The sequence below is a fragment of the Ictalurus punctatus genome, chromosome 24 (assembly GCF_001660625.3).
Source record: "Ictalurus punctatus breed USDA103 chromosome 24, Coco_2.0, whole genome shotgun sequence".
Lineage (NCBI taxonomy): Eukaryota > Metazoa > Chordata > Actinopteri > Siluriformes > Ictaluridae > Ictalurus > Ictalurus punctatus.
The window spans coordinates 17,378,604-17,390,534 of NC_030439.2; the positions used below are offsets into that span (position 1 = coordinate 17,378,604).

General features: G+C 36.1%; 1 protein-coding gene across 2 annotated transcripts; it reads right to left on the bottom strand.

Annotated features, from left to right (window-relative positions):
* Window positions 1-327: 327 nt before the first annotated feature.
* Window positions 328-11,558, bottom strand: p2ry11 (purinergic receptor P2Y11). Of its 2 annotated transcripts, none has more exons than XM_017454998.3 (3): window positions 11,407-11,558; window positions 3,036-3,128; window positions 328-1,378 (listed from the first exon to the last, which is right to left on the bottom strand). In XM_017454998.3, exon 3 carries the CDS (start codon window positions 1,363-1,365, stop codon window positions 457-459), a length of 909 nt encoding a protein of 302 aa, XP_017310487.1. In that variant the 5' UTR covers window positions 1,366-1,378; window positions 3,036-3,128; window positions 11,407-11,558; the 3' UTR covers window positions 328-456. The 2 variants fall into 2 exon arrangements, with proteins under 2 accessions (XP_017310487.1, XP_017310488.1); XM_017454999.3 differs by lacking the exon at window positions 11,407-11,558 and adding an exon at window positions 3,278-3,310.
* Window positions 11,559-11,931: the final 373 nt, after the last annotated feature.

Below are 11,931 nucleotides of genomic sequence, written 5' to 3' on the forward strand. Positions count from 1 at the left end.
AGTGTATATATATATATATATATATATATATATATATATATATATATAAGGAGAAAACATTACTGGATATTGTATGTTGTAGCTTCTGTTAATTTGAAAAAGAGACTGTTAAGCATTTATTCTTTAATTGTATATATTTTAGATGTTACATAATATGTTGGAATTTTATGACAATTTCAATATAATGAAAATAGCACTACTAAGGTACTTGTTTTCCATCACTTATTTATTTGCAATGACCTGTATATACTGTATATTTACAAGGAGACCAGACATTCAAATAACTAGTTGAAGTTTATGGACTAAAAGAAAAAAAGAAGGAAAAAATCCATTATTACATACATTCCTTTATTTATACAGCTTTGATCATGCACATCAAAGTAAAAGTCCATAAAACAAGCTATTTCAAATTTAAGGTGAACCTGGGAGAATCAAAAAGACAGTAGCTTAATCAGCTTAATTCGAGCTTCTTCTACAGCACATTGTCCTGATACTGTCAAACACAGCCATATACAAGATGGGATGGAGGCACATGTTCACGCAGGCTAATGCCTTTGACACTTGGTATCCATTACAAACATAATAATTATAAATTTTTGCCCCCTTCAGCTTAAAGTGCCATATTTGCAAAATGTGGTAAGGCACAAAAGACATGGAGTACAGGACGCAGACTAAACCCACCATCAAAGCCACTTTTTTCTTCTCCATTGATGTAATATTCTCATTTTTGAAAACGACCCAAATAACACCAAAGTAGGATGCAAATGTTAACAAAAATGGGACCAAACACCCTACTACAGCCATAAACACCCTGTACATAAACTTTTTAGGTTCAGAATTTGAGTCTGAGAATAAGGAACATCTTTTACCCTTGGTACCTGAATAATAAAGGATTGGAGATGAAATGCTCGCCACTAGGATCCACACCAGAAAACTGATGATCTTGGCATGTTTCGGTTGCACATGGTTGCGTGCGAAGAAGGGATGAACGATGGCCAGGTATCTATTAACACTAATGCACATGATGAAGTAAATACTGACGTAGAGGTTACAGGTGAAGAGAAAGCGCTCTATTTTGCAGACAGTATGACCAAATATCCACTTCCGTTCTCTTGAATAATAGTCGATAAGAAGGGGCAGAGTGAGGGCGTAAAGGATGTCACTGATGACCAGGTTGCAGGAGAACACCACTCCCGTGTGCCAGTTCTTCCTCTCCTTAGTCACAAGCAGCCACAGCGCCAGTATGTTCCCCACCAGCGCCACACACATCTCCACACTGTAGATGGGAGGTAACAGGACCTTTGAAAATGTACTGTTACAGTTGCTGCTGTAGCTGCTGTTGCTGCTGTTAATGACTGCTGCCATTTTATGGTGTCTCCTGAAAAAAATAGAAACGTAGAGTTTATTTCTGCCACATAGCTATCCATATGGTGACAGCTGACAATCAGAATGTTCCAGTTACTTCAAAATGATACACCAAGACAAGTCTGCTAACAAATTATGGATGTTATACATTCTGAAAATACTGAAATCATAGCATAACTGCTCCAAACAAAGTTGGACCTGAACAAACCGCAACTCCTCATGGTCAGCTAGATTAAATGACCCGCTGAGTGGATTAGCCTGTAAATGGTGACTGCACAAGAATGAACACAAAGCACAAGTCAAAAACTCAGAATAAAACAGTCGGGGATTTAAGAGCAATTGATGAATCAGCTTGAGTTGTGTGGGTGCAAGCCCCACCCACTGATCCCTTGTTTACATGTTTTATCTATACAGGATGCTCACTTCTATGCATTCTGATTCACATTTACAAATCACATGTCATAACTAAACCCCTTTACCTTATTTTAGTATGAGGTTCCTGCAAGAGCAAATGTGATTACCAATATTTGCTCTTTTTTATTATTGTTAAAGTTTATACTACTTTACTTGCTGTACATGATGTAGTTATTGATGATGCTGAAATTATCAATGAAATTGAAAAATGGTTTCAGCATGCTGTTACCTGACACTGACGTGCGATCATGAGTATCATTGCTGTAGTGCTAACCTAAACATACAACATTCATGCACTAGACAAACAGTATTTTGTTTAATAAACTACAATTGAGTCAATTTAACTTTAATGCCTATCAGTGCAGATGTAGAGGCCTGAAACTGAAGGGAGATCAGCCTTATAATTTTCTGCATACAGTATCCATCCATCCATCCATCCATTTTCCCGATGGTTTATTTTACACAGGGTCACAGGGAGCCTTGAGCCTATCCCAGGGAACTCAGGGCACAAGGCGTGGGACACTCTGGACAGGGTGCCAACCCATCATAGGCATACAGACTATGAACCTTATTGTATATAACATCCTGCATTTGGTGTCTTATATTTGTCATTTAAGTGTATTAACATACCATACAATGAAAAAATAGCTGCTGATGGAGAACACATGCAAGAATATTGCAGTAGAAATTAATTCCTATGTAATGAGAAAGCACTGGGCTGGGCTACACAAACTGGAAATGTTGTAATTTTCAAGGTTTTCGGAAAATTTAATTAGTCACCCAGCATTCATTCAGTTTTAGTATTTCCAGGCACTTAAAAGACTAAGAGACTTTAGAATGTACAATAAGTGTCATTTATGAAAGATGAATTTCCATTTCTACTAAAAATCTTGTAAATGTAAATCCTGTAAAAATAAATAAATAAATACATAAATAAAGGGTAAAAAAATGCATGTAGGATTTTTAAAAACACAAATCTGTTTTTCTCTCCTTAAGTTTGACTTTTTAAATATATAAACATATATACAACCATATACATATCCAGGTGGACACCTGCATGCTCTTACCTTTTACCTTCTTTTTTTTTTTTATTTATTTATTTTTTTTTTACTTTCCTCAATTTTCATGTATTTTCTTTGGGGTTAGGGTTTTATTTTGAGCGCACCTCCTCAATGCTACTATGTAAAAGTAAAGAAAGCTTGAGAACCTGATAAATAAAACAACAACATCAACAACATCTCAAATGTAAATCTCACCTGTAAAAAGACCTTTCTCTTCAGTACACAGGCTCCTTTTTCTTTTTTTACTGGAAACCGTTACTCGTAGCTTGAAGTGAAATGTCTCAGCACCTGGAGCCAAGCAGCAAAACCACAGAAATATGAATAAGATCCAATGACTAGCAAGAATCAACTTAGTGAATGACTGTACAGTGCTAAATAATGTCTAATAACTCGTCATATATTTATTAAACAAGCTGATATCTATGAATAGGCTACACCTCTCTGTCCCGTAATGCCTTGCCTCCCCTCAGTCCACAACATTACTGAGAGGGTTGCCAGATCTGTTGGGCTTCAACCTAACTGATCAATGAAACCAGATCCATGGCAGACCTTATATAGCATATATACACACACAAAAGTTTAGACACACTCATTCTTTATTTTTCCATATTTTAGAATAATAATAGTCATCACTCTGGAAAAACACATAGCCTAGGCTTATGGAACTATGGGAATTATATTGTGATAAAAAAAAAAATCTAAAATAAATCAAAATAATTTTGTATTTTAGCATCCTCAAAGTAGACAAGCTTTTCACCTAGAATTTCCAGAAATGTATTCTTGGCATTTTCTTGACTGATTTCTTGAGGAATCTCCCTGAGATGCTTTTTAAAAAGTATTAAACGAGTTCACACCTATGCTGGACACTTATTGGCTGTTTTTCTGAATATTTCGCTCCAAGTCATCTATTAAAAAATTTTTTTTTTTTGCAGATAAAATGTTAGTTTTCTAATGAAAGAAATGAATACGTCAGCACGATTATATTTTTGTCTACAACACCGATTTAATCATACACCTTCGTGAAACATTTCAAACGTTTCAGTCAAGTCTCTCCAAACTTTTGGCCGGTAGTGTTTATATATATCTTTAATAAAAGTGAAGCACAAACATATACAATCTGGAAATGGAACCACCATTTTCCTAAAGAAGCTTCTAAAATGGTTTGTATTATTAAATATTTTAAAATTCTTTCATCTTATGTATGCCTTTTTCTTCAGCAGGGTCGCATTAGATCTGGAGCCTTTCCCAGAAACACACATTACACTATGGTGTACTTGACACCATACACATATACATATTCGCACACACACACATAGGTAACCAATCCAAATACTTGAACTTTTTTGAAGGTGGGAGGAAAGCAAATAAACTGGAGGAAACGGGTCATGGGGAAAACATGAGAAACTCCACACAGACATTAACCCGAGGTCAGGATTGAACCAGGGAGCATGACGATGCCCCTGTGCACAAAGTGATGTCCATGAAGACACGGTTTGTTAAGATTGGAGTGGAAGAACTCAAGTGTCCTGCACAGAGCCCTGACCTCAACCCCACTGAAGACCTTAGGGATGAACTGCAAAAGAGTATGCACTCCAGGCCTCATTGCTTGACATCACTGCCTGAGCTCACTAATACTTTTGTGGCTGAATGATCACAAATCCCCACAGCCACGCTCCAAAATCTATTGGACAGCCTTCCCAGAAGAGTGGAGATTATTATAGCTGCAAAGAGGGGACTAAATCTGGAATGGGATGTTCAACAAGCACATATGATTGTGATGGTCAGATGTCCACAAACTTTTGACCATATATTGTACACATATGAAATATCTATGAGAATGGGTAGACTAATTCACTGATGCACAATATAATGCCATTGTGCAGTAAATTACAATACGTAACATGACATTCCCTTTTTTTTTTTTTTGCTGATACACCCTTTCAATTGGGTATTTTTTTCTACATTTTATTATATCCACAGTACATACGCATGTGCACAGGATAAAAGTGCTAACTGAAAAAATGAATCAATGAATGACTGGATGAATGAATACCAACCTCCTACAGACAAAAAAAGAATAAATAAATAGATTTTTTATAAATAAATAAATAAATAAATAAACCCATATAATTAAAAAAAAAAACCCAAGTGGGTGAAATAACTGCAGACCTGGCAACACTGGAGTCTGCTGTGATAAGGTCTACTTACAACACACACCCACCCACCCACACACACACACACACAGACACACACACACAGAGGAGAGGGGAATGGGAGGGGGTTAAAGTCCTGTCTCAGTGGTTTTGTGCTCCATATTTGAGCGCATGCTCACGTTCATCAAAATAAGGCCCACCTTTCATCCTATTTCTTCCCAGATCTTCTCGTTTTATCCAATTTATTCTTTGTTTCAACGACTATCCTAAAGGTTACTGAACAAACATAAATAATAAATACAAAAATTCTTCATAAACCCAGCTAACTAAATACTTCAAACTTGAGTACAAGAATAGTAATTATGTAGGCTATTGTTAAAAGCACTATTTAAATAATACTGATTAAATATACATTCAAATTATGTAAATTATTTTGGAAATGTGCCTATTTTACTCGAGCATGCTTTCCCCCAAGTTTTCAGGGGGAAAAAACTCGCACTCAAACCATAAATGTAATCCAAATATAGCTACACTGTAGGAAAGCTACATTTAATATTGCACCTTAACATGCAAAACATTTTGAGTTGACTAGATGATCATTAATGTAATCATGCATCCATCCATTTTCTTTACTGCTTATCCTACTGGGTCGCAGGGAACCTGGAGCGTATCCCAGGGAGCATAGGGCACAAGACAGGGTGCTGATCCATCACGTTCACATACACATTCACACACCCATTCATACACTACGGACACTTTGGACATTCCATGCATACCATGCATGTCTTTGGACTGGGGTAGGAAACCGGAGTACCCGGAGGAAACCCCCACAGCACAGGGCCACGGCGGAAATCGAACCCCCAGCCCGGGAGGTGTGAGGTGAATGTGATCATTTTACTAATATTACTCAAACATATTCCTTAATTCATCACTACAATATTAAACCTTTCAGTCTTGTCCATTCTAATAAAAAAAAAATACTTTTTGACGATTTCCTGCTGCTATTTCTGAGCTCTTCACTCTTCTTATCTGTGAGCCGACTCTTTCGTTATCGACACATCATTTAAAATTTTTTTTTAGTTCATTAGACAAATGATCTCTTTGTGCCTGAGATGCCAGTAACATCAATTATTTATATCTAAATTGGGAAAGCATTTATCTATATTTTGACAAATAACTATTATCTACAGCATTGTTTGCTGTTATAAGCTGACAATTAACATTACGAGCTAACTAGCTACAGTCCCCTTCAAAACTATTGGAACAGCAAGGCCAATTCTATTGTTTTATTTATACATTGAAGATATTTGGGTTTGAGATCAAAAGATTATGAGACAATAAATCATAATTTCAGTTTTCATTTCTCATATTTACATTTAGATGCGGTAAACAACTAAGAACATGATCACTTTTGTTTGATATCATCCATTTCTTCAAGTGATCAAAAATATTGGAACATGCAACTGAACATTGCTGCCCAGGTGTGCCCTGTTAAATTAACTGTTTAAAGAATTAATAGCTCTGAACATCTACTCTTGGATTTAGGCCTAGGTTTCACTTGCATCTGTTGATAAAAAGGTTAAACCAACATGAAGACCAGAGAGCTCTCTATGGGAGCAAAGCAAGCTATTTTAGAGGTGACACAAGCATTGGGTATAGCCAATACAACAATTTGGAATGTTCTGAAAAAGAAAGAAATCACTGGTGTACTAACAACCAGTCATGGAACAGGTCAGACAATGAAACAACATCAGTTGATAACGGAAACATTGTGAGAGCTGTGAAACCGCACCCACTCCCAAAAAAACAAAACAAACCAAACAAACAAACAAACAAACAAAACAGTCATTGACATCACCAACAACCTTCATATGGAAGGGGTGAAAGTATTATAATCCACCATTCGAAGAAGACTTCAATGCATCTATATAGAGTATATAGAGGCCATACCACAAGATGCAAACCACTCATCAGCAGTAAGAATCAGAAAGCCAGATTGGAATTCAGAGATTACCCACAAAAGTTCTGGAACTAAGATTACCCTCTACCAAAGGAACTGAAAGGCCAAAGTTTGGATAAAGAATGGATCTGCTCATGATCCAAAACATAGAAGCTCATCAGTTAAGCATGGTGGAGGAAGTGTCATGGCTTGGGCTTGCATAGCTGCTTCTGGAACAGGCTCAGTAATCTTTATTGATGTAACTCATGAATTTAGTAGTCTACAGAAACAATCTGTCTTCAAATTTACAGAGAAATGCATCCAATGTAATTGGGAAAACTTCATCATGCAGCAAGACAATTACCTGAAACATTTCACCTCCTGAAGAGGAGACTGAAGGGAGAAACCCATAGAAACAAGCAACAACTGAAAGAGGATGTAGTGCAAGCATGGAACGGCAACACAACAGAAAAATGCACCAGTTTGGTGATGACAGTTAGTCACCGGCTTGTTATTACAATGATTACACTAAGGGATATGCAACCAAATATTAAATGTTATTTACTTTAAATTACATTAAAACTATCTCTTTTGGACCCCTAAAAATTGGGTGGTCTGATACAAAGGGTGTCATGTTGTAAGTTGTTTAACACATCTTGATATAAATATGAGGAAATGAAAGCTGAAATTCTGATCTATCATCTAATGTTCATCCTTTGATCTCAAACCCAAACGTATTCAGTATATAGCAGAAACAATAGAAGATTGGATGCCAGTGATTAGAACCTGCTTAGGGAGTGCATGTGGGGGAAAAAAGAAGTCTCCAGGAACCCCAAAATTTCATCACAGGATCTGCTAGTAAGTCTTGCAATGATTGGTGTCAAAGGGCATGCTTCTACAATCAGAAAGAGATTGCACAAATTTGCCTTTCCTGTCTAAAAAGAACAATAGAGCAAGACTAAAGTTTGCCAGTGAGCAAAGACTCGGCTTTTGGAATAATGCACTCTGGACAGATAAATCAAAGGTAGAGTTGTTTACCACAGTAACAGCAGACATGTTGGCGGTGACCAAGACAGCTTTTCAGGAGAAGCACCTCATACAAACTGTTAAGCACAGTGGTGGAAATGTTATGGTTTGGGGTTGCTTCGCTGCCTCACGGACTGGACAGCTTACATTCATTGATTCAACTATGAATTCTGTAACATATCAAAGAGTGTTTGAAGATAATGTGAAGCCATCTGTCCAAAAGTTGAAGTTGAACCAAAAGTGGATCTTTCAGCAGGATAATGATCCTAAACACACTAGCAAATCCACCAAGGATTGGCTCAAGAAGAAGAAATGGAGGGTTATGAAATGTCCTAGTCAAAGCCCAGATTTGAATTGTATTGAAATGTTGGGGGGTGGAATGTCAAATATATATAAACACGTCAAAGATATATATTTCACTGAAATGATTGTGTACACATTTCATGGATTAATGTCAAGTTAGCTGTTTAGTGTTAGCCACTGAACAATGTAATTTTCTTATCTACTAGTGTCCTACTCACTAAATAGCTCATGGGTTACCAGCTTAGATGTACAGTTATTTTTTCGACACTTAAATGACTGTAATAAATCTGGTACTTCTTGGCACAAATTTGTATGCCTGAATTTTTGTATACCATTAAAATATGCTTCAAACAGAAAGGATGCTATTAAAGAAAACCTATTTCAGACATTTGACCTTGCTCTGACCTTGACCCTGTTAGGATCAGTTCCAAACTCCACTTAGCCTATTGGAACAGGTATAACGGTGTTACATGAAGTTATGTATGGTCAAATAAGATTAGCTTAGCTTCCCGGAAATGTATTTTCTCATGTATGTATTTTGGAACGGTTGTGGATCAGCTGGTAGAGCGGGTTGTCCGCTAATCGTAGAGTTGGCGGTTCGATTCCTGGCCCACGTGATTCCACATGCCGAAGTGTCCTTGAGCAAGACACTGAACCTCAAGTTGCTCCCGATGGCAAGTTAGCACCTTGCATGGCAGCTCTGCTACCATTGGTGTGTGAGTGTGTGTGTGAATGGGTGAATGAGAACCAGTGTAAAGCACTATATAAGTGCGCCATTTACCATTTAAATGTATTTTCTCCTCTCTATTTACTTCTTTCCTCAGATCTTTCCTCTGGATTACTGTAGCTTGATGAGTTCTTTCCTTTTATTTCATAACTGCTGCAAAACCTTCATCCTTTAGTATTTCTGTATTTGTAATTGTAATTCATGTAATTGAGACATATACAAGGGTAAAATGGTCTGTTCTGTTTGGTTATGATGTAAATTAATAGGAGGGAGTTTATCATTCCCTCTCAAATCATCGCTTCTGTTAATGTTGACTTTCATGACTCAGGCACTGATTTCTTTGGACAGAACATTGTGTACTCAGATCTGTGTTTGTTTCTGCACTGTTCTGATGAATAAAGGCCGCAGAGCTTACTATATAATTCAACCTACAGTAGTTACTGAATAATTTTCTTTATGTGAATAACTGAATAATAAACAGTGGTATTAAAAGGTTAAATGCATTCTTTTCCAGACCAGGAAAAGTATTGGGATTCATAAAAAAAAAAATTAAGTTTGGACATTATATATGCACGAAATAATACATTTGCCATGTTCTTACATGATATGACACAGCTAATGATCTTTTGAAATGTAAAAAAATAAATAAATAATTGAAAAAAACTTTTAACATTTTTAATGAGGAAAGAGCTACAACACCACATGTAACACAATGTGGAAAGATCCTATTACTTTTTTAGGATCATTATTTCACAAAAAAAATCCAGAGATATTTTGATATCATAACCTCCATGTACATGGAACTTAGATTCTACAGTAGACAAGAAAAACTAGAAACTTAGCACCTTTTAGCCCCAGACCAGTTGAATCTGTCAGTGAACAGATGACAGATGGTGGAAATTTACATTTACATTTACATTTATTCACTTAGCAGACGCTTTTATCCAAAGCGACTTACAAATGAGAAAGATACAAGCAAAGCGATATCAAGCAGAGAACAATACAATAAGTGCTACCATACGAGATCTATTAATTGAATTCCAGAAGAAGCAAAGTGCAGAGTAGAGGTGTAAGTGCATTTTTTTTTTTAATTTTTTTTTTTTATTATGAGTTTGTTAGGTGTTCATTGAAGAGGTGGGTCTTTAGTTGTTTTTTGAAGATGGTGAGAGATTCTGCGGTCCGGATTGATTGACGGAAATGATTTTTAACATGTGACTAGATGATTCATATCTCAGGATATTGCGTCTTGTCACACAAGATGTTGTGGGTATGAAATCTTGTGCATGGAGCACAAATAACATAATCCTGAACTTGGCCACAACATTATCGCAAGTCATAAAGGCAATTTTATTTACTTCATGATGGAAATGGGCTGTTTAATGGTTTCCATTAAACATTAAAATCATAAAACATTGATGTAGAGGTTCTGTCACCAACGGTTTAGATATAGCATTTAGGATTTCTGACCTCTTATTACAGCAATACGGGAGAAACCTGATGTTTTTCTGAGTTTTCCGTCTCAGTAAGGTTCACATACAGCCTTACAGATAATTCACTGTATTGGAAAGAATATGTGAGATGTGAAAAACGTCTGTTCTGATAATGGGTACTTTCACTTCCTGTTCATGTAGATCAATGTTGACCTGTTGCTTTGTTTTTGTGAGTCAACAGAAGATGAAAGGATGGGATTGTGCTCTATTTCGTTGGTAAAAATCCCCATAAAAACCATAAGTAGAATCAAGAAACACTAACAATACCATAATTAAATAGCATTCACACCGAATTGCGCGTTGTTTCTTTTCTTTTACTGTTACTTGCCACACATCTTATAAAAATTTTTTTAAAAATAGAAAGAAAATAGCACCCCCACCCACTTGATAAAGTCTCACTATTTAGAGCAAGCTAAACCCGAGTAAGATGTGATATAAGTGATACAATAAATTGAGAAAAGGTTTGGAGATCTGATAATACACTTGAAGAGTTAATTCATCAGTTAATCCGAAAAACCACAAAAACATCACTAAACAACAGGCATAAAAAAAATAAAAATAAAAACCTCAAATACACTCATGTATCATTGTCATGGTCATGGTTCTTGGCTTCATGATGTATGCATCATATGTTTGACTTGGAGATTATTATTTAAAATGTTCTTTCTTGTAATTCATGGCTGAGTTTCTCTCTACCAAAAAATCCCTACCAAAGAGACTCTTTCTCTCAAAAAAACACACCAAAACATTGTTCTATACACTAAATCATTTTCAATGAGCATAAAACTTATTACTTTAAAACATTTTCCATTTGTAAATTACATTTCAAAAATATTTGAAGTAAAAAAAAAAAATCTGAATCTAGAAGAAGAATCTCATATAAATATATCCCCAAGTAAAACAATGAACATAACATAACATTAATTACCTTGAGAATATACAGCTGAAATTGCTGAATGTGTCTCACTGCTCGCCAGTAGTACCACTATTTGACCCAAAGTCTTTTCACAAATTCTGTACAGATAGCCCATGTCTCATACGCCTAGGTTTTCCTGTGTGACAGCTACGTCAAGTCAACAAGTCTCCTACTCTGTTCAAAAATGACTTTCATTTCCTCCTTACAGTTTTTCCACTTGTGGTTCTACTTTATAACATAAGACACACAAAAAAAGCACTTAGCCAGTGAGAATTATAAAAATTATTATTTAGTACTGAAAATGCAACAAATGTGAACATTTTTTGTATCTCTTCGGGGAGAATGTAGTCTTTTCATGACTGCTAAAGGAGGAACGTTTCACTCACTCAGAAGTTTGAATCATTTGACAACATCGCCACCACCAGGTGGAATTCTTCTAATTCATCCACTGAAGTATAGATCCTTGTACAGATCTGATCTCAGCACTGATTGCTCCTTCATCGTTTCTCCTTATTTTTCATTCTCCTTTGCATGTTC

Excerpts from the sequence above, each read along its gene's own strand:
- p2ry11 (XM_017454998.3), bottom strand. The coding sequence starts at position 1,365 with ATGGCAGCAGTCATTAACAGCAGCAACAGCAGCTACAGCAGCAACTGT.